Source organism: Peromyscus leucopus, chromosome 18 (genome assembly GCF_004664715.2).
Source record: "Peromyscus leucopus breed LL Stock chromosome 18, UCI_PerLeu_2.1, whole genome shotgun sequence".
Classification (NCBI taxonomy): domain Eukaryota; kingdom Metazoa; phylum Chordata; class Mammalia; order Rodentia; family Cricetidae; genus Peromyscus; species Peromyscus leucopus.
In genome coordinates this window covers 7,034,766-7,058,274 of record NC_051078.1, presented here as the reverse complement: position 1 = coordinate 7,058,274, position 23,509 = coordinate 7,034,766, and the positions used below count along the sequence as shown (strand labels likewise).

The window sequence follows — 23,509 nt, the reverse complement described above, 5'->3', positions numbered from 1 at the left end:
GGCTACATGTCCGCTATTGCTAGGAATCTTAGCCAGGGTCATCCTTGTAGATTCCTGGGAGTTTTCCTTGCACCAGGTTTCTACCTGACATTGAAATGCCACCCCTCCCCCTTCCAGTCATCTCAACAGAGTGACAGATGAGGTTAGCTGTGAGGGACAGCATGATTTTTAAAACTTTTCAAAAATTTCATTTTTTTTTTAAAAAATTCATACATATATAATATATATTTTTTAAAACCCTCACTACCTCCGACTCCCTCCAGGTCTCCCCGCCATATCTGCTTCCCAACTTCATGTCCTCATTTTATAATTATTTATTGATTTTTAAACCATTGACTCTTTCAGTGTATTGAGATATCATTTCCATCACACAGGTGTAAAAACGTACATATATAAAAAGTGGTGTTTTGTGTACTTGGGCTTATGGTCTGAGGTTTGGACTTGCACTGCAGAATCTGTGTGGTTCTGTTTACATAGAGTGGCCTCTGCTAATAAGAGCTAAGAAAGACTGAGCCATGATATGGTTGGACCCAAGGCTAAAGACTCATGAACTGTGGAATTCTTACCATAGCTTTTGTAGTATTCTGTGATTAAATAGAAAAAATATCAGAACTATGTGAAATACCGGCTTTTGGCAGAAACATTAGGGTGATCTGGCATAGAAGCTTGGAAAATGGGGACCATTAGGGAAGGTGGATATGTGATAAACATGGAAAGCAATGATGGGTTGCATTGTAGTCAAGATAATTGTCTTGGAGTTACGATTGCTGTGAAGGGATACCATGACCATGGCAACTCTTATGAAGGAAAACATTTAATTGGGTGGCTTACAGTTCAGAGGTTCAGTCCATTATCATTGTGGTGGGACATGGTGGCATGCAGGCAGACAGGGTGCTGGAGAAGGAGCTGAGAATTCTACATCTTTGATCCACAGTCAACAGAAAGTGAACTGAGACACTGGGCGGTATCTTGAGCATAGGAGACCTCAAAGCCCACACCCACAGTGACACACTTCCTCCAACAAAGCCACACCTACTTCAATAAGGCCACACCTCCTAATAGTGCCACTCCCTATGAACTTATGGGGGTCAATTGCATTCAAACTACCATAATAATCTTACTTTCTTCTCTTTTGAATTTGGAATTAAAATAGGAAATAGCTATATTATAGATAAAGATTTATTTAACAGAAGTCAATTTTGAGAAAATATTTTAAAAGAGAGCTGCTACATTTATTTTAGGAGTTAGCCTCACCCTAAATAACAAAAATCATATTTTAATTAATTCATAATGGGTTCAAATTTTTTTAATTGTATAGAACCTATGAATAGATATGCTGCCCAATTAGGGCCTATGACAAATTAGTAACAAAAATAACATTTTTTTGGAGAAATCTCTGGACCCTCTTAATATGGTGGTTTGAATGAGAATGGCCTTCATCTATCAACTCATATATTTGAATACTAGGACCCTAGTTAGTGGGGCCAGTTGGGAAGCATGATGGGATGTGACCTTGTGGCAGGAGGTCTTTCTCTGAGGGTGGGTTTTGAGGTTTTACAAGGCTTGCATCATTCCTGGTTGTAGGATATGAGTTCTTAGCTGCTGCTCCAGCACCATGTCTGCCTGTCTGGGGCTGTGCTTCCTGCTATGATGGTTCTGGAGCCTAACCCTCTGAAACTGTAAGCCCCAAATTCAATTCTTTATAAGTTCTAAGAGCTAGTTAGTAATAAGCCTGAGCTATGGGTCGAGCATTTATAATTGAGTCTCCGTGTGTCGGTTATTTGGGAACTGGCAGGCAGGAAAGAAAAGGTCTGCCTACAATAAGTTGCTTTGTTTATGGTGTTTTACCACCACAACAGAAACGTTCACTGAGACAATGTTATAAATTATACTAAGAAGAGCAACCTCTGCAATTTTGACAAAGCTTCTTTGTGCACATATGCCTGAGACTATTAAATGATGGTCCATATCGTAAGCTTTAGGTCTAGGTAGACTCTAGTTCATAGTACATATCTGAACTTGAAGGATGTACCTTGCGTATCTGAAAAGAGGGAATATCACACCCACAAGGGCTAAAAGGGCAGTTCTGTGAGGAAGAGCACTTGTTCAGGTGGAGGATTTGGATTTGGTTCCCAGGACCACATGGATTCTCCCAACTGTCTGTAACTCTGGTTCTAGGGGATCGGATGCCCTCTATGATCTCTGAGGGTACCAGGCACACACATGATGAAACCACGTACACATAAGCAAAGTACTCATATACAAAATACAATAAATATATTAAAAAAATAAAAATACAACCCGCAGCCTGGTTGAGGACTTTAATCTAAGCACACAATTGTTGTGCTTGGCAATCGAATTAATTTTTATTATTGCTGAAAGTTTTTACTAATTGGAGGTTTTGAATAGCTTAACCCATGTTCTGTAATGTTTTGCTTGGTTTCTTTAACAAAATATCTTCAATTGTTGAGCCATTATGGATTTTTGAATTCCTAAATAATTCAATTTTCTTAAACACATTAGAAAATAATGTGTGCATGATAAATGCCTTCATGTGGAAAATGGATTACAAAGCCTGGCAAACAAACAAAAAAAAATGAAGGAAAGAAAGACAGTAAGTGTGAATGTGTTTTTTCTTTTGTTTGTATATAGGTGTTTTGCTTTTGCGTGTCTTTCTGTGTACCAGGTACATGTCTGCTGCCCATAGCGGCCAGAAGAGGACATAGGATCCCCTGGAACTGGAGTCACAGATGGTCATGAGCCACCATGTGGGAGCTGGGAATTGAACCAGGTCCCCTGGAAGATCCGCCAGTGCTCTTAACTGCTGAGCCATCTCTCTAGCCCTAAAGTTTTGTTTTTGGAGCTGGGAAGCAAACCCAGGTCCTCCTGCGCCTGGAAACACTGTGACTGAAGTTTTTCTTGGGCTTTGAATAAAGACTTTAGACTCTTTCACAGCTTCTGTTTTTTGTTTTTCCCTCAGACAGGGTTTCTCTGTGTAGCTTTGGTGCCTGTCCTGGATCTCGCTCTGTAGAACAGGCTGGCCTAGAACTCACAGAGGTCCGCCTGCCTCTGCCTCCCACGAGTGCTGGGATTAAAGACGTGCACCACCACCGCCACCTGGCTTCTTTCACAGCTTCTGAAGGGCCATAGGAAAAAGAGAAGATAATTCTAATGGTCTCTGGCAAGGACTGATGATGACATTAGAATTTAGTATTTGTCTTCCTTAGTGTAATTCTTATTTTAGTTTTCCGGGGAATTTTTTAACTCAAATGAAACACAAAACTGCTGTCACTGAGTGAGTGAGGAGGCCATCGCTGTGAATGTACACTGAGGAAAATACAGATGCAGAAGGGCTAAAAGGTCCAGGCTCATCCGGAGAAAATGGGTCTTCTATTGGTTTCCTTGTTTAGTTTCTTTCAATGCCAGTCTTCCTTAAGAAAGGCATCTCAGGTCTGCCTGCCGGGCTTAGGGGCGGCATGATCCACTGGTCTAGGCCAGTGACCCTCAGCTTGTTGGTTGTGACCCCTTTGGGGCGGGGCGTCAAATGACCCTTTCACAGGGGTCACATCAGATAAGCTACATATCAGATGTTTAGACCATGACTCATAACAGTAGCAAAATTACACTTATGAAGTAGCAACCAAATGATTTTACAGTCGGGGGAAGACCACAACAGGAGAAACTGTATTAAGGGGTTGCAGCGTTAGGAAGGTTGAGAACCACTGCTCTAAGCACTGTGTCCAGTCGTGATTTTCTGTGATGGTCTCCATTTGGTATAAGAAGTAATGCCTTTGATGAGGGGTGGGATATATACTAAGCTGTGGGTTTAAGGATGAGACGTAGAATGTCCTGAGCAAATCTGCGACTTGTTTAGCAGAGGGGCAGGACTGGATTCTTTCCTGAGGCCCATGACCTCCCCAGCCCTGGGAAGCTGGCCACGTGCCCAGGACCAGGCATGATTTCACTCCTGTTGAGTGGACCTTAAATCCAATTAGACAGCTGTTGGTTTTTACCTATAGGTGAGTGCCACTTAGGGCACCCTTATGCATATATCTCACCATGCTGGTAATTGTGGATCCGAGGCTGGAGCTGGTTATGTCTGTTTAATTGCTTTTCTCCCTCGGCAACCTGCATTCGCTGGTACCTCGGAAGCTGGAATGAATAAAAGAGGCTTTCAGGTCAGATCCAGCACTAATAATCCAGGTCCTGTGTTCTAAGTGTGCAGTGTCTTCAGCAGTAGGGGCTAATCTTCAACCTCGGAGAGGTTGCCAAGGGCAGTAGCAGAACCCTGTATTGTTCTGAGAGTCACTTGGACTATGCTGAGCGACCACTTGAAAGGAAGTTTCTCATGCTGCTTGGCACTGGCTTTTTTTTGTTGTTGTTAGTTTGTGGTAGTTGTGGGGATAACTTACATGATCATATATACATAGATACACACAAATGCACTCACATACATATGCACATGCTTTATTGGGGAGCATTGTCAGACTAAGTGGTACAACTTACGCACACACACACATTCATATGTGTTGTGTATCGTTGCAGGTAAATATGTCACCTCCTACATCTAAGGCTCAGGGAACACGGAGGATCAGGGGGTAAAAAGACTGTATGAGTCAGAATACCAGGAAACAGCCTCTCCTAGAAATGGCTGTCTCTCCAAACGTGGCCATTTCAACAGACTTGCTAACACGGAAGGAGGAACATCTCATAGGGATCCGCCTCTACATGAGGAACTATGGGCAGCTAAAGATGGCTGAGAGGGAGAATTAGCGTCTCCCAGGGATAAGTCCCCCTAATTGGTTATCTAGTACAATATGGTCAGCCCTGAAGTCCACACAGGCAACAAAAGTGGACTCAGCAGATTACATGTATATATCTGTGCATACTTACACATGCATTCATATGTGACAATAATAATCAAAGACAAAGAGGTCATCCATTTAAGGGGGGGACATGGAAGGAGTTGGAGGGAGGAGACTTGGGAGGGGCTGGGTGGAGGGAAGGCAAGGGGGAAGTGATATAATTGGCATATATATACACATAATATATGTATAATGTATATATAAAAGGTACATATAATGTATGTATAATGTATATATAGTACATATAATGTATGTATAATGAATATATGAAATATATAATATATATGTATACACATTATATATACATTATATATATATATATATATATGAAAGCCATCTTGGTGTTGGAGAGATGACTCCATGGTTAAGAGCACTTGCTACTCTTGCAGAGGGTTGTTTCCTCAGCACCCAGGGCAGCTCATAAACTCCTGTTACTCTAGTTCCATTGAAGCGAACACCTTTTTCTGGCCTTCAGGGGACACCAGGCACTCATGTGGTGCCCTCCTCTACCCCTCACCCCCAAATACATACATACATGTAGGCCAACACTCATAAAAATAAGTAAAATATTTTCAAAAACCAAGTTCATCTTAGCTCAATGTCTATTCGTCAGAATTCTAAACAAAAATATCTAATACAAACTTAACAGATTAAAATTAAGAAAAATAGCCTTAATGATCCTGTAGTAGTCATGATTTCCTTTTTATTTTATTTTAATTAATTAATTTACTTATTATTATTATTATTATTTTGTTTTTTGAGACAGGGTTTCTCTGTGTAGCTTTGCGCCTTTCCTGGAGCTCACTTGGTAGCCCAGGCTGGCCTCGAACTCACTGAGATCGGCCTGCCTCTGCCTCCCAAGTGCTGGGATTAAAGGCGTGCGCCACCACTGCCCAGCTCTTTCCTTTTTATTTTGACGTAGGATTTCTTTTCTCCCCCTCTATCCTCACAGCTTTATTAACTCTTGATTCTACCTCATTTTTTTTTTTATTTTGAAAAAAAAAAAAAAATTCTACCTATTTTCCAAAGTTGAAAAGTAACCCCGTTTGCTTTTTAATTTTTATTACTGTAATTCCCAAGGCCAGACCAGGGTGGGTTTTAACAGGATCAGAATAGGAAAGCAGAAAATCAGTGTCTGAAGAACACTAAGAAAGCAGGTCTCCCTCCCGGGGGCGTTTTCTCTTGACCTTTGCGGAAGGGATGATGGAGAGGTGGTGCAGGAGGGCTGGGCTTTCTCTCCTCCGCTGGAGTCAAAGGGCAGCGGCCGTCCTGGGGAAACAGAACAGGGCTGCAGGAAGACGCAGGGCCCACACGAGTCTCTCAGTGGCTGGCAGCGAAGCTATGGTCACTTTTAATTTGCGGAGGGGCGAGGAAGGCAGCTGTCCACCCAGTGGGGTCTTAGGGGCAAGTGTTGGGGAAGCAGCCTCTGCGTCATGGAGATGAAAGGAGAGCACGCTAAAGGGAGGCTTGCGGGTGTTCCTTGGCTTCTCAGGAAGTTGGTGGGATGCCGTCGTTAGTGTAAACTCGTCAGACTTGACAGTGTAGAAATTTAGGCATTTGAAGCGTCCTGTCCCCTTCTGCCTCTCTCTTCCCAGACAACAGAAACTTTTGAGGTACTGTGAAGGTCTAGACTTAACTTTACAGGCTCTCCCTTAGGGAAAGGGCCACCATCTCAGACCACCTGCTGTACTCAGCTCCAGGAAGGACCTCAGGAATGTGCCACGACAACTGGAATGGACACAGAGCAGTATCCTCCTGCAGACATCCTGTCTGCAGTTTATGGCCCTTGAAGACATCTAGATTATCCTGCTGAGCAGTCCAGATAGTCCTGTTCATCGGGTTGTGGTTTGCCGCCAAAAGTCTAACCCAATGGTTTCAAATGTGGTTTCGCGCCCAAAGTCTAGACCAATAGTTTCAAAAAATCACCTTGCCCCTTCTACCCAATCCCAAGTTGCCAATTCCCAGCTTGTGGCTTTTCCCTATAAAAACTCTCTACACCTGGGCTTGTGGCTACCGTCACATTTCCTTCCATCTGCCGTGTGGTGGCCCAGGTTGAACCTGAATAAAAGGACCCTTATGTGCTTGCATCGGAAACCGGCGCCTTGGGTGGTCTCTGGGGGTTTCGCGAAGGGGTACAACAATACTATCTGCACTGGGGACTCATGTGTTTTCATCAAATCATTCTTCTTTTCTTTATTTTTAATCACAATATTTAGTATGAACTAATATTATGCCTACTTTTCATTTAATAGGGACACCTTCATAGACCTAGTGTGAGCACTACTAACGGCAGCGTCCTCTGAATGGCTCCCTTTGGGGGTTGCCCTCTAAAGGGCTGGCTTGAAAACATTCCTCTCTGCAGCATCCCTTCTGACTTCTGGTGGTTTTGCTTTATTTGACTATTGATTGGCATTGCACACCCCTCTTAATGCTAACATTAGATGATGCTTTGTCAGAGCTCTTGGTGGAAAACCGCAGTATATAGGTAGAAAGTTCATGAAAGAGTTTGAACGGCGTGTCTGGAATGCGCCATCAGCCAATGGCGCGCCCAACCGTAGGATTATTTGGAATTTTGGTACGTTGACTCACTTAGCTGATCTCTGCTGTGCGCTTCTCATTTTGTCAGGTGACATGCATTATTTAGACGAGTGCAGAACGCTCCCTTGTACTCAATATAATACATTTTTAATGGCTAATGATTATATAGATAATCTCATACAAGGGAGCAAATTGTTTCCCTTTGGTTATCATTATACATTTAACTTCTGAACAAATTAAAAATGAAATCGTCATCCCTGTCACATGGGCAGGAAAACAAAGGCTTATTAAGAATTTGCTTTTCCCCTGGTGAACTGTATTATCAATAATCATTGTAGCCCATAATGTATGTGGTTTGGCATGACATATTAATTTGTGCTGATTTGTTGGTGGAGGAACCATTACCATTTTAGGTTAGCTCTTTTTGCTTTTTTCCCCCTCTCTTAGGGACTTGCAGTAGTCACATGCCCTCTGTAAAAGAGTTTGCATTATGATAATCACACTGACCGATGTGGACTAAAAAGCTCATAAAAATTAAAAATAAGAGGCTGAGTTCTTCCTGTTACAAAGAAAGCAACATTTCCTCCCTCAGTCTTTTAGTCTCTACCTCAGAGAACGTATAATTGTAAGTACTTTCTCCTGTCTTTGAAATGTTTATTAATCCTTTTGGGTCCTTTGTCAGCTTTAGGATTTAGGGATGTCTTCCTCCAGGGTCTGGAAGCCATCCCTTTGAAATATAAGCCTCAAGGGAGACAGCATCCCAGACTCCGAGTTTCTCTGGGAGCATAGGCATCTAAACAGAGCCAAGAAACCCCAAGGGGCAGGGCTTATTCAAATTCCAAGGCCCTTTCCTGTCACTGAGATATGAGAAGCTTGGCTCTGCTCCCAATAAAGCCAGTTAGCTCAGTGGTTCTCTACCTCGGGGCCACACAGGGGTCACCTAAGACTACCGGAAATATTTATGCTGGTATTCCTAACAGGAGTAAAATGACAGTTATGAAGTAGCCATGAAAATAATTTTATGGTTGGAGGTCACCACAATCATACAGTGAAGAACTGTATTGAGGGGCTGTGGCATTAGGAAGGTTGAGGACCACTGGGTTACCTAATGCAAATGGCCACCCCAGTCACCAGGTACATTTGGGATGAAATGTGTGACAAGTGGTACAGCCAGGCTTCTTACTTGGGGACTTATTATTGCTTATCTTGAAACTGTACATAATTACAGGTATTTGCCTGGCATAGAGCAATATGAGATAACATTCGTTTTTTTGTATCTGCTGGCTGTTACTTGGATGTATTTATATTACATGCTGGTTTCATGCTTAGTCAGTTATAAAAATGTTTTCTTTCTTTCTTTTTTTTTTTTATCACCTCTATGGAGAGGGTTCCCAGGTGTGGAAGATTCCCCTTTTAATTCTCTTTCGACCGGTGGGTGTGTTCTGTGGTTGTTCTGTTTCTCGCCTTCTTTAATCAGATGTGCATTTCAGAGAGAAGCCCAGTGGCTAAAATCACAAAGGATTAGATGTATTCTGCACCACAAAACAAACAAGCAAAAACAGAGCAGGGAGGAAAAAACAAAAAAACAGAAAGCAAGACCATGTCATTAGCATTTTCTGTTTTCTGCAGAAGACCTGCTTTCCAAATTCAACTGTGAGAGCTATTGTGAAGACGCCGGGATTATTGGTGGGGAGAAGTGATGTGTATCACTTTTTTAGAATTATTACTCCATCTCGTCCAGTGGACAGTCTGTTTTAGGCTAACTTTTAATCTATGAACGCTTTAAGTATTCATCTTAAATATCACTCGCTTCCCATTACATTGTGGCAGGAACCTGCAAAATGTTGAGTGTGGCATTGCTAAGGCAAAGGTGACTGGTGGCACAGGAATGATTTATGCCTCTTGGAATTGCAGAGGTCTAAAAATAGGGCTTGATGTTACATTAATACGTACCGTGGTGCACAGTCACAATAGGGTTAGAGGAGATGGAGTTTCATCCTCAACTCTCGGTTCCCTTGCCTTTGTGTCTGAATCTGAAGCAATGACTGAGTCATTAGACATCGCTCATGTATCACTTGTATCATTTCCTACCAGGATATAGCACCCTGTCTTGCCAGCTCCTTGGTGTTGATGAAGAAACATGTAGTCTGTAAATAGCCATTCTGTGCCGCTCTTGTTGCTGTTTTAATTTGAAGATTTGGAACTGGACGATAAAGAGATCGTTGCCTCTAGGTTCGGATGGGGTAAGTGCGTGACTTCAGCCTTCGGATAAGGTCGGAAATGCAAGTGTCCAGGTAGACATCCAGCAAGCATTACAGTTTATAAGAGAGGGTCTCTGTTAGCAAGGCGAATGCCAGCCGTTCTGGGGAAGCAGTTTTACTGAATGATCAGCAAGTGGACTTTGGTCAGTATTTCCTCTGGTGCTAAACTTCTGGTTTCAGCTGTATGTAAGCTGTAGTGAGTGTGAGAAAGCAGAGTGGAACAATGCCTCCTGACCACCTTTCTGAGTGGGAGCTCCGATCAGAGGAACCGAGTTCACATATCTGTTGCCAAAAGGCTAGAGGTTTACATGAGCATCAGAGCAGCCAACGGTAGAAAGAGAAATCAAGGAAGCTTGTGTCAGCCGCACTTAGGGGAAGCACACGTTTCTTACTTGTTTGTCTAGACTGTTGGTAAGTCAGAGGCGATAACAGAGCAGCCGTGCTCAGGACGGCCCCGGAGTCATCCTTGGTCAAGTTTATGAACTTCAATCACTGTAACCAATGCAGTAGCTTTAAGTAACATGCGTTGCTAGCCCCGCCCCCACTCAGTGTATATTTTATTGACATTTATTCTACATTAAGCTGAAGAAGAAATTGGCACTCTGGGCACACTCTTGTGCTATACGGTAAAGGACTAGTCTAGGTTTGGGGGCAGCCAAATGTAGAGCAATAATTCAGAGCTGTTCCACAATGTTGTTGAACATGTAGTTCAGCTCTTGGAGTTTTCTGGGAAAGAGCCCAGAGGTTACAACAGTGAGTTTGCGTTCCATCATGGTTTCTGCGTTACCATGGTGCGACAATGTGGAACTCGATGAACCACTTGCCATCTGCCACCAGCTCGGGGAAGGAATCTCATTCTCGGGAAGTATCCACTTGATTTTAATAAAGGTTGGTGTTTAATTTAATTGTGACCTTTGCACGTTTTGAAGGAAAGAATCCCCACTCTTCTCATGAACGGTTGGAAAGTCAAGATACTGTGTCTGATGTTTTAATTGTCCTGGGAACACAGTTTAAAAATAGCGGTAGCATCTATCTGAGCCGAGATTCCACTGTTGTCCAAATAACAGTTTGGTGAATATTTTTTGATTACATAATTTAAAACCAAAGAAAATATAATCAAGACAGGACAGAGTGGTAGTGTACTGAGGACTTGAAAACATTTCCACTCGTACATTTCTAGTTAATTACAAAGCAAACAGTAGTTTGTTCAACGTCTCAGCCAAGCAAACTCCAACTGGCCCTTCAAGACCCTTCAGTCTGTTTTTCCCCCTATGAATCTTCCCTTAATTTTCTGTTTCATGTGCAGACAGAACTCATCCCTCTGAGTATTTTGTCCTTATTTTGTTAGCATTCTCCATTTACAGTTGATTTTTCCTTCTTCCCTGGTGACTCGAGGACTCTTTGTTTGTTAAAATCAAAATAAACTTTTATTATTACCGTGTGTGTGTGTGTGTGTGTGTGTGTGTGTGTGTGTGTGTGTGCACGTGATGTGTATGTGGACACCAGAGAACAACTTTAGGAAGTTAATTCTCTCCTTTTGATTCTGGGATCCAACTCAGACAGGCTTCTGCAGAAAGCACTTTTTCCCACTAAATTATCTCACACACTAAGGCAGTAGCTCTCAACCTGTGGGTCATGACCCCAGAGGGTCTGCATATCAGATATTTATATTACGATTCACAACAGTAGCAAAACTACAGCTATAAAGTAGCAGTGAAAACAATTTTATGGTTGGGGGTCAGGACAACATGAGGGACTGTATTAAAGGGTCGCAGCATTAGGAAGTGGAGAACCACTCCACTGAGGATAGAAACATTTTCTTATTTATTTCAATATATTTTTTTTGCCTAATACTAAACTTGATTAGACTTAGAATGGGTACTTAATAAATATTTAGTGAAAAAAAATATCAAAGAAATAGAAGAGGTCTCACACCAACTCCAGGAATGGTCTATCTTCACTGTGCCAACGTAGAACTTTTTAATGTATAGACCTTCTGACGGATTGTTCTTACAAAAAACATACTCAGCATCTCCTAATTCACTTGTCACATAGAAATACTTTGGAGTACAATTATATTCTATAGGGCTTTGCCTTTAAGACCGGAGCTGTGTTTAGGCTTGCAGAAGCACCGACTCTCGGTCTAGGGGCAGTTGGAAACCAAGCTATACATGATGACTACGCCTGTCTGTATGTAACAGTCTTCATAAAGTCTCTATGGTAAAGAGTTGGTCCCCAGCCTTGTGCTATTGGGAGCTAGAAGAACCTTCTAGAGGTGGGTGGGCCAAAGGAGAGGTCCTCAAACCCTGGTTGCATGTCCTCGAGGGAATTGTCGTTCCTCCACACTTTGTTCTCCCCACCTCTTTCATTTCGTGACCATAGGTGAGCTGCTGTATCTTACCACGTGGCCCTGTTGTGATGTGTTTTGTCCTCTACCTCCCCCCCCCAATTCAACCAGTCATGGATAGGGACCTCTGACACGATAAGTCAAAATATGCATTTTCTCTTGATAAAGAGATTATCTAAGGTATTTGTTTTAGTGACAGAAAGTTAACACACGAGGCAAATGTTAAACGTCTTTAACGGTTATTTCCATCTAAGGTTCAGATTCATTATAGCCTTGATCCTGAATGAGAGACGGATTAATTCTCTATACCTGGAAGTTCATTTTAGGAGACAGTCTGGTAATTGGTGTTGGCCGTTGCATGGCATGTCTCAAATGCATTAGTCAGGCATGACTTAGATGGGCATGGGTCAGGGGAGAGGAACCTCTGCAGAGCACTGATCTTTGAGAATCTGGCATCTTTTCAGAGCCTCATACTTCTCCCAGGTTCTGTTTATTTTGAAACATTCTTGAGAAACAGACTCTGATTGTAGCTGTTATTTGGATAACTTGCTACTAATCTAGAGAATTTGTGGGTTTGAATTTTTTGGCTTGAATTGTTTGTATATATTTATCTTAAAGCAGTTGAGAAGCATTAAAATTCTGAAATAACCCCCAAATTCAGTTCTCTGTACTAATGGCAAGGGCTTGGAAACTACTCATTTAGAAACCCCTTGGTTTATGTCCTTGCCTTCAGCATTATACAGCAGTGAGGTTTCAGAAAGAAGGACTGGGAAAATCCTTCCTAATGTTTTGACCCTTTAATATATAGTTAGTTCCTCATGTTGTGGTGACCCCCAACTATAAAATTATTTTGTTGCTACCTCATAACTGTGATTTTTGCTACTGTTTTGAATCGTAATGTACATATCTGATGTGCAGGAGATCTGGTATGTGACCCCTGTGAAAGGGTTGTTTAACTCCAAAGGGGTCACAGCCCACAGTCTGAGAACTACCATCTTAAGATGTCATGATTGAATAGTATTCTATAGGAAAGCATAGGATGAAGCTTGTCACGATGACTAAGATGTCCTTTTCTGACATTTCTGCTACCGACACAGACATCCTAAGCCCCAGTGGCTTCAGTTTCTGTCCTCTAGGGATGAAATAGTGTCTGTATTCAGGCCACGCGGGTTAGATGCTGCCCATTTGCTTGAGGCACCCTTCCCACTGCGCTCTATGGGACTGACCCCTTTGAAGCAAAGAGCACAGATGAGGTCACGCCGGCAGGGCTGCTTGGGTCCTGAGAACGGAGTCGCTGTCTGCACCTAGATCTCAGTGCAGTGCTCTTCCTTCAGGAGATGCGCAGAGGACAGCCTTCATTGTTGCAAGATGGGGTGGACTGTTGATTTAAGATTAACGGATGGGATGAGAGGTCGCAAAAGGACCTCTAACAAATAGTATTTTCAAATTATGCTCACAGGTGTATAAGAGATTGCAAATACTTCACAAACCAAAGCCACGGCTTCTATTTAGACGTTAGGTAACTTATTAGGAATCCCACACCACACTGCATAGATGTGTAATTGCAGTCAGTCTTCATGTTGGTGGAGGTGATTTTTTGTTGTTCCCAGTCCTTCTTTCTGAAACCACACTGCTGTATAATGCTGAAGGCCAGGGCATTAGAAACCAAGGGGTTTCTAAATGAGTAGTTCCCAAGTCCTTGCCGTTAGTACAGAGAACTGAATTTGAGGGTTATTTCAGAATTTTAATGCATCTCAATAAGTGTATAGTAATTCAACAACTTTTTTTTTTAAATTGTCTGTCCAGTGAAGATTGTTAAGGTGAAGCTTATAGGTCTTGCTTCATGTGAGTATGTGGTGTGTGTGTGTGTGTGTGTGTGTGTGTGTGTGTGTGTGTGTGAAGTTATTTTGATATGGAGTTTGTGTCAGACACAGTACAAGCTTGACCTGGAGGGATAACAAAAAAAAATATGCCTTTAAGAAAAAAATGTTCAACCGGGCGGTGGTGGCGCACGCCTTTAATCCCAGCACTCGGGAGGCAGAGGCAGGTGGATCTCTGTGAGTTCGAGGCCAGCCTGGTCTCCAAAGTGAGTTCCAGGAAAGGCGCAAAGCTACACAGAGAAATCCTGTCTCCAAAAACCAAAAAAAAAAAAAAAAAAAATTCAATATTTTCAATTTTTAAAAGGCTATCTACTCAAATGTATTCCACTTTTAAGGCATTTATTGACTAAAACACAGTCTAACTGGAAACATGTGGTAGCTAAGGGAGGCAGCATAACATGGCAAAGATGTCGTCCTTTAACTAGACTGTTTGCAGTACTGATACATCTCTGACATTTAAATCGTGCAAGCAGGTTGTTCAATGCTGATTGTCAGGATAATGGTCTGTGAAGTGGAGGTCATATCTCTCAGCCTGTTGGCCTGGGATGACTTCCTTTGTACTGAGGATACACCAGCCAGAGCCTGGTTCGTTGCTGATTCTCAATGTACCATTTGCCTCTTGTCTTTAAAAGTTGTCCCTAGGTTCCTTGAGCATATCACGCAACAGCAGAAAAGGTTCTAATAGCTGCTTGATGGATCTTATTTATCTAAATCATGCCATTCTCAATAATGTACCATTGCGTGGTTATTTCTTTGAGTGAAAAATAGACATATAATGTCCACTTCAACAGTAGCTGGTCATTGAACTCCACAATTAAAACATAGTTTTAAGTTTTGAATGATCTAGGTACTGTCAGAAAGTCCTGGAGTGTTCTGAGACCTAAAAACTATTTGTTCCCTAGTTTTGTGGGGTTTCTAGAGTGTTCCGACAATTTAAGGTACACTTTATTATTGCCGCTGCTGTTGAAGTTAAGAAGACCGATCGCATGCTTGTATTAAATGTACTTTTAATATACTTCACTTCAGATAATGGATTTGGGATGTGTTGCAATCTGCTGCTTTTCTTTTTCTTTACTCTCAGGTGCATTCTTGTTATTATTGTATATCATATTGATTTGGAGGATGTTCTAGAGACTTACACTATTGATTAGGTAGAGTGTTGCTATATTTTGTGATTTTCCAGGCTTTACTCCTCACATCATCATTACCACATTTGAAGGGCCTTTCCTATCATGGAATTTTCCTAGCCTTTATGACACATCCTGGGTTAAAAATTTTTGTGTGTGAGCTATCTAATTCCCTTAAATTTATGTAAAATATGCCATCTGCTTTGGAACTTCAAGTGATCTTATGGTTTATTAGCTTTATTAAGTAACATTTAATGTGTAAATATAACTTAATAAGCTTCCCACAGGTGTCTAATTAGGCATTAATTTCTGCCACCAGGACTAAATGCAGCAAAACATACATAGGTCCCTGAGTCTTAGTCATATTGTGAATGCTAGGGAGTCAAAATATGAGCCCATAGTTTAGTGCAATTTCTAGTTGTCTGATGATTCTGATATGAGGCCACTACATTACGGAGGTGATTTTGAAACCTGTCAGCCTATTTTATAAAGATAGAAATACTTGCATTGCAAGGGATAGAGAACTCCAACTTAAATGCCAGATGCAAAGCGTAACCAGATAGAGTAGCTTGAAGAACACTGCATAGATTCTAGTACTGGACAAAGAGATACAGGACCAGAGTGATGAGTGTATATATATATATATATATATATATATATATATATATATATATATATATATTTAAGTGATGGCTACAATCAATCTCTCTATCTTTCCCTATTTACCCACATTTCAACTTTGTTACTACTGCTTTATTTGGGGAGTATTTTGTAGTATTGTAGGGAACATGGCAGGTGTAGCCCAAGCTTAGCTACTTGAGAGGCAAAACATCCATTTTCTCCCTTCTCATTTGTCTATCTGAGAAGATCTCTGTGTGGCTTTGGTTATGTGATCATCGGTAGCTAGAAAAGCTTATAGGCCATGGTGGGTAGGTTGATTTTGTTCACTTACTCTAGAAATCCAGCTGAACATGTGGTGAATGTTTTAGTCTTCAGCAGCAAAGTCTCAAAGCACAAAACATCAATGTTTGCATTTTTTAAGGGGTGTTCATGGTCTTTCTTCCTGACTGGAGTGGTTTGTCTGTTCTAATAAAGTTCATCATTTTTATTCTTTTTCTCCTTGTGGTGGCTGTTTTTCTGTTCCCAGTCAATCTGTAACTTTGTGTCCTGGGCCCTCAGGATCTCTAATTTAACTTTCTGACTGTTAGTTTTCCCTTTCTGCCTCAGATCTGCAACTATTATTTTGTATTTAGAACCCCCGGCTGGCTCTCCACTTTCACGCTCTGGGCAGTGGCAACCTCCGATCTACAACTGTTATGTTCAGTCAGGGACCTTCAGCTGCAGGCTGCTGCTGTCACAGGACATCAGTGACCCTCAGTTTCCAGCTGTCACTTCTCTTTGCTGTCTGAGTGGATGTTCTTTCCAAGGTGTATGATTCTTTGTCCGGCCCACAGAATGCTCCTTGATGACTACCTCTCACCCAAGACCCGAGGGACGACATGTTTAAACTTTCACGACAAAGCAGTTTCCGATACTAGTGACTGCAGCTGAGAAGAGCCAGAACTGGTCTCGCGTTGGCCGTTTGATATTTCGACATCAAACAGAAAAGAGGGAGCCCTTGGAAGAAGGGACGCTAAGCAGAACTTCTCTATGAAAATGAGAGGTGGGTGTCAATGAATGGAGGAAAGAGAGGAGTTATGTGCCTGTAACTGGCCTCCTGTCTTCAACTCTTTATCACTTTTTGAATTCTTTTTTGTACAACCGACTGAACATTCATGTAAGATAGAGCCAAGCAGACTCTGGCATGTGCACTGGCCAACCATGAGTGATGATATTCAGGATGACCCTCAAGCCTTACGCAGGTTCCTACTTCTTCCCCAACCTCATCACTGCCAGGGCCATCATCATCCATCCATAACCCTTTTTCTCTTTCCCTCTATGTCAAGGTCACCTTGCGTCAGGCCTTTGCCCGTGTATTATCACTCTAAATTTTCTCCCCATTTCTCTCCTTGCCGTTTGGACCTTGGCTTAACTATTCTTGCCTCAGGGAAGCCTTCTGAAATCGGAGTCCAAATGAGTTCCTTCAGTCCTTCACTGTAGCAGTATCGCGGTACCGCAAGTTATAAAGACAGATGTGTCTGCTTAATGGCTCGCTCCCTTTTGTACTGTCAGAACCATGTGAAAAGTGATCATGTCTGCTCTGTTCTCATGGTGCCTAACACAGTGCTCGGGGTGTAATTCTTATTCAATAAATGCATGTTGATTCACCAGTGAAGAAATGGAAAGAGAATTGTTGGGACAGAAACAGCTGGGACAGCTGACTATAAAGATTAGAATTAGCAAGGGAGCGGTAAACGGGAGATATTTTCGAGCGAAGTCACAGACAGATGTATGTGCACACAGCTCACAGGACATCATTACAACCTGGGGCATGGAGCTGTGTGATTTCAGCCATGTGCCCCATGAGGACATGTGCAGGTCCATGTGCCTGCTGCTCAACAACTCCTGAGTGAGTCAGTGTGATATTCCGGCGGCCTGACAATCAATACAGCTTAGCAGCCCGGAGACGACAGGCTTGCACACTGCCCCTGAGTGACAGGCAAAGCCTTTGGCACCTGTGCTTCAATACCAGCGACGTGGAGAGAAGTGGTTTCATTCGTAACCCCCAGTTACGATTATTAAAACATCAGAATCTGCGTTGCACACGCTAGACTTTTTTTTTTCTGATATAGTAATTTAACAACAAAGTTTGTTCAATATTTTTGGGAATGATTAAAAGAAGTGAGGGTCAAGGTGCACTTGTGGATTATGATTCTGCACACCTGCAATGTTTTTTTTTTTTGTTTTTTTTTTTAGCTGTGACAAAACACTTTGCAGAAGCAACATAAGAAAGAAAGGGTTTTTTACTATGGGTGTGGTTTTAGGGGATTTCAGTCCTTCTGGGGGAGGGGTTAGGGATGTGGCCTCTGGAGATGGGTGCAGCATTCAAAGCCCATCTCCGGGGTCCTGCATGTGCCTCTTAGGTACCATTTTTCATGGGTGTTACCACTTCTTAGAATAGCAAATCTGGGGGCTGTGTTCAAACCCATAATGCTGTCAGGGGAGTGTATCTCAGACTTACATCATAACACTACTCAGTACGCTAGCTTTTTAGAGGAAGTTGGTTTAGGTAGATAGGTTCATTTAAAAAAAAAATCACTGTACTGGCCTGGATCCCTCAAGTCTCTGTTTCTTTCAGTCTACAGTTCTCTCTCTCTCTCTCTCTCTCTCTCTCTCTCTCTCTCTCTCTCTCTCTCTCTCTCTCCTAGTGTGTGTGTTCTATGTGTGTGTATTGTATGTGTGTGTGTGTGTGTGTGTGTGTGTGTGTTTGTGTAGGTACATAAGTCAGTATACATGAGCAGAGGCCAGAGAGGCATCAGGTGCCCAGCTCTATCATTTTCCATCTAATTCCCTTGAAACAGTGCCTATCACTGAACCTGGAGATGGTGGCTGCAGGCCATCATGAGCCATTGATCTTCTTCTCCATCCCCATGATGTTGAAGTTACGGGCACACAACCTCCATGGGTTTTTCTATGGGTGCTGGAGATCTGAAGTCAGGTCCTCATGTTTGTGTGGCCATGGCTCCTACCCACTGGGCTCTCTCTCTAGTGCACACAGTTCTTTATTATAAATAGAACCACTTATCCCGTGGGACATCCTGTATGCCTGTCTTTTCTTAACTGTTTTTTTTTTTTTTTATGTTTTTGTACTTTGATGCTATATCCTTTGCCTTTTCATTGTTTCTATACCATTTATGTACTTTTGGTGCTTTTAATTATCAATGATGTATGAATGTTTGACTATTTTTGTTTGTTTGTTTTTTTGAGACAGGGTTTCTCTGTGTGGTTTTGGTACCTGTCCTGGATCTTGCTCTGTAGACCAGGATGGCTTGGAACTCACAGAGATCCGCCTGGCTCTGCCTCCAGAGTGCTGGGATTAAAGGCGTGCGCCACCACTGCCCGGCAAATGTTTAGCTTTTAAAAGCTCACTTCTGTCTGTACAACATCTCTGTCACTGTGACAGAATTTCCTGGTCCATCTGAGGAGTTGAACTGTGCAGAGTCCTGGTTAAGGCTAGGGATGGTGGTGCATATCTTTGATCCAAGCACCGGGGAGGCAGAGGCAAGCAGATATCTGTGAGTTTGAGGCCATGATGGCTTATGAGAGGGCCAGGCAAATAGCATGACAGCCTATCCTAATAACCCAGGTAAGAGTTATTACTGATAATAACTGAGCAGGCAAATTCTGAGAAAGAGCCATGGCAAAGAGAAATTCATCACTGGTGCCCCTGACAACAGAGACAAGGGAAATAGGATGCACCAAGCCTGGGCCACTGAACCAGCCTCTATAGTCAGTATGTACCAGGCCAGCCAGCCTCCAAAGCAGCTCAAGGACAGAGCCTGGGACTTGTCCAGGCCTGCCCCCAAACGGTAAACTGTAGCCCTCAATCCCTAATTCGCCCTATCCAATTAGAATATACTGATATGATTGCTACTTGCTTAAGCCAATCATATAAAGTGACCTAACTGCTCTAGGAACACCCCTTCGTTGTTCTTAAAAGGAGCCCACACAGCCCTCACGCGGGGTCTTTGCCATTTTGCCTTTGTGTAGGATGGCAAGGCCCAGCATGCTGGAATAAAAATGCTTTTGCTGACTGTATACGGAGATGATGAGCTTTTGTGGGACTTCTCTAGGACCCTAACAGCCTACATAATAAATGAGACCTTGTCTCCAAAAACAAAACAAAACAAAACAAAACATAAAAACAAAACCCAATGGTTGGTGTCTAACTATTTTCTCCTCTTGCTCCTACATATCTTCTTTACTGCTAACAGGATCTAACTCTGGCCGTCTCTTGGCATCCTCCTCATTCTGACCGCTACTGAATGAGTTCAGATGAGACGTAGAGTGTAGTGTAAAACATAGGCAGAGTTTATCACAGATTAACATGAGCCAGCCTCATAGGTGAACTGGCAATGACCATCATGAAGAAAAGCAGTCTGGAGGCATGAGGAGGCAGTGGTTACAGGGCTCTTGTGGTCTACCCATTTCCGGTTTCGGCATACTGCGTTTCCCAAAGTCTCTGGGGTACAGATTTCCTGTATTTAGATTACCACTTAAGGGAGGGGTATGTCTTTGCCCTGTGGGTTTTTCCTTTGTTTCACATAGCTCAATTTTTAAGGAAGGGGACTTGTGATGTTTTCTCTTTTCTAAAATTAGTGTATTAATAGGGATGTAGGCAGTAGAGGTAGACTCTGATTATGAGGAAGGGGCCCTTCCCTGTGACCTTCAGGCTTGCCAGTATCTACTAGTATAATATTACCTTTAAGACAAGAATTTCCCTCATTGGTCTGGGTCAGATGGCCAGAGTTCTGAGCGGGGCCTCATGGTAACTCAGAGCTGGTTCTGGACTGAGTTCTTCCAGCTCTGAACCTACCAAGTTTGGTAAGTGTTGGTAGTCTCTGAATTTCTCTGATTCCACCTCCTCTGTTTGTAAAATGAAGCTAATAATAGATTGTATCTTTCAAGGTTTTTTTTTTTAACATAAAGATAGAATGACTTAATATGCATAATTATGCAATTAGAACATTGACTGGAAGAGAATAAGCATTCAATATTCACCAAGTACACAAATATAATTTGCCATTCTGATTAAAATTAAGGTTTGTATTTGTTATGTCCTTCCTATGTTATGCATACGTTTCAAAATTTCAAATGTAAGTTAATTCCTTTCTGAAATGATTTCTTCATGAAGTGAGAAGCTACCCTAGTCAATGATGTAGTTTTTTTTTATTTTAAATATTTCTTTATCTTTTTAAAGCTTGGAAGCATAACCCTGAGAAGGATGGAGAAAGTTGGCTCATAGTGGCTAAGGTACCTAAGGACACAAACTATCCACTGGAGGGGATTTTTTTTTTTAAAGAATAAAGTTTCCTGAATTTATAATCCAAGTGATTGAAAGCCTTCCCAGCAGTTGCAGCTGGAGGCGGCTGCATCCCACTCGGCTACAGTTGCTCAATAGCGCCTTTAAAGCCCCTGCTCTCTTGGATCTGCCTCCAGCGCTGCTTGACGGTCTTTACAAGGACATCTACCTTTTTATTTTGCAGTTAAATCTCATTTTAGACTCAAGGTGGTGTTCCTCAACTTTATCATTCACCTGATTTATTGAACTTGACACTGAATAATTTTGGCTCTTTAAAAAATTCCATCCACAAAGTATGAACATGTAGCTCTCTGGAGAAAAATAGAGGCTGATGAAAGTTTCGCTGTTATTTTTTTTTTAAGGCAAATGTCCAAAAGTGTGCTGTGTAGATGGCGCCAATGTTGGGGTGTGGTGCAGTCCTGCAAGGTAGTCACTTTGAGGGGACCAAGACCCCTTTGAATATACACATTCTAGTGGCTATTACCTATGAGTTACAGAACCTCTGAGGGGATCTTCTTGATTCTTTTCTTTTATAATGCATAGGGAGCTAGAAGCTGAACTTTATTTGAACATGTATATTCTCTCAGGTAAAAGAAAACAGTTAACCATCATGATATACAATCTATTTTCATTCTTCCTTCACCTCGCCATTAAACATTTATTATTATAATTATACTTCTCAAAACTTTAATTCTGTCATTCATACTACCTGGAAAATTTATACAAGAATGACTTGTAATAAAACCATGTAAACACATTCAATTATTGTTTTTTCAACAGGATCCTGAAACTGTTGCATAAAAGCAAATAATATTTTCCTAGAGGTGAAATATTGTGGGTGGTTATACTTCTAACCAGAGGTAAAATCAGATGAGTCAGAGGAAGAAAGTAATAAATATTCTGTGAGGAGAAACTGTAATATCTAAGTTACCTCCTTTAGCCATAAAGAATATAATTGTCCAACATCTATAATATATGCACAATTATACTATACATATTTGATTACAAATAGAATATTGACAAACCACAGCTTTTATTTAAATATGAAACCTCCATTGATAAATTTGACTAGAAGCTATTATTTGACAAATACTGATTATTAGTCATGTATTACAATGGGTCTAAAACTGCGGTCCTCCCCGTTAGTATAGTGGTGAGTATCCCCGCCTGTCACAATGGGTCTAAAATTACATGAGATTTTTAAGGGATATGATTTACAAAGGCTGTGTCTCCTAAATGATCTCAAGAAATTATACTGCCTTGTTCATTTGTGGGCAGCTACATAAGAAAATTGTACTACTTGCCTTGGGTTCATCTCCTAATTTATCTTAATAGATTGTACTGCATTTGTTAATGAGGTCTATTCTTTGTGAAAGCAATCAATATTGTAGGAATACCATGTCCCAGGTTCTGTTCTAGACATTTGAGCTCTTACAAATTGGGGAGAGATCCAGAATGAGTAGAGAGACCAAGACAGTGAAGACAGGAAGTTAAGGGAGGAAGGTGCTTGAAGTTTGGACTATCTGTGTCAAGTAGTATGAAGGCCTAGAGCTGACCATAGGATTTATAGAAGAGGAAGTTATTTGTGGCCTTTTTAGGCGTGCTTGATGGGGTGGGGAAAGGCCTGGCTAGGGAAATGGGAGATGAGAACTAGAATGTGGAAGCTTACACGATCCTTTGAAGGAGAATGCCTGAAAAGGGTGAAGACAAAGGAGGTCATAAGGGGAAGTTTCAGTGAGAGTGGGATGGAGAAACTTTGTTATTTTTTTTTTAATAAAGAGAAACCATAGCATATTGTGTGTTTATATAATGATTCCTAGGGGGACAACCTCGGATATGAGAATGGAGAGGATTGGATATGTGCTCCATATAGGCGTGAGAGCGGATGGCACAGATTGGAGCTGGTTGTAGTTAGAAGCACAGACAGTGTATCCATGTTAATAAGAAAGAACATTAGCACATAAGGGCACAGACACAAACAGGTGGGCGCCGTTTGTCCTTTTAAAAAAAGAATTTTAAATGTTCAAAGGGTGCGGTATTATTGTTCCGAATCACACCAAATGAGGATGAGCTGAAAGCAATCTGTCACTTAATGTGATGCTCTGTCAACAGTCATTAGAATGTGTTACTAGTTTTTGGAAACTCATTAAAAGTGCTTAATAGCAGATCTTGGAAAGGAGGTTTGAAATCTCATTGCTAGAGTTGGGCTAAGATAGCTTGTGACACTGTTGTGATTGGGCTTGTACTCTTACCCTTGGTTTGATAAATTATTGAATGAATTGGTAAGGCTAGGGCCATCCAGGTATAATTGTCAAAATAACACCTTTAGACAATGGCGTTTGTGACACGAATAATTGTCAACAATGAAAAATAACCACACAAGACCTAAAATACTGCGTCAGAGTGGTGGGTTTCTTTCTGCCCAGTTGTGGTGGTATTGTGTTTCCCGAAATATTGTGCATGCTAATAAACTTATCTGGGGTCAGAGACAGAATAGCCACAATATTAAACATAGAGGATAGGCAGTGG

General features: G+C 41.7%; 1 protein-coding gene across 3 annotated transcripts in view; it reads left to right on the top strand.

Moving 5' to 3' along the window:
* Tafa2 (TAFA chemokine like family member 2) overlaps positions 1-23,509 on the top strand; it is a 466,913-nt gene that overhangs the window by 83,587 nt on the left and 359,817 nt on the right. For 2 of the 3 annotated variants that reach the window (XM_028869574.2, XM_037196725.1), the window contains exon 1: positions 7,416-9,646. The exons of the other annotated variant lie outside the window; for it this stretch is intronic. In XM_028869574.2, coding sequence (XP_028725407.1) covers positions 9,642-9,646 — 5 coding nt within the window. In that variant the 5' untranslated portion in view covers positions 7,416-9,641. Of the gene's footprint in view, positions 1-7,415; positions 9,647-23,509 lie in introns of those variants that run through there. 3 annotated transcript variants of the gene reach the window in all.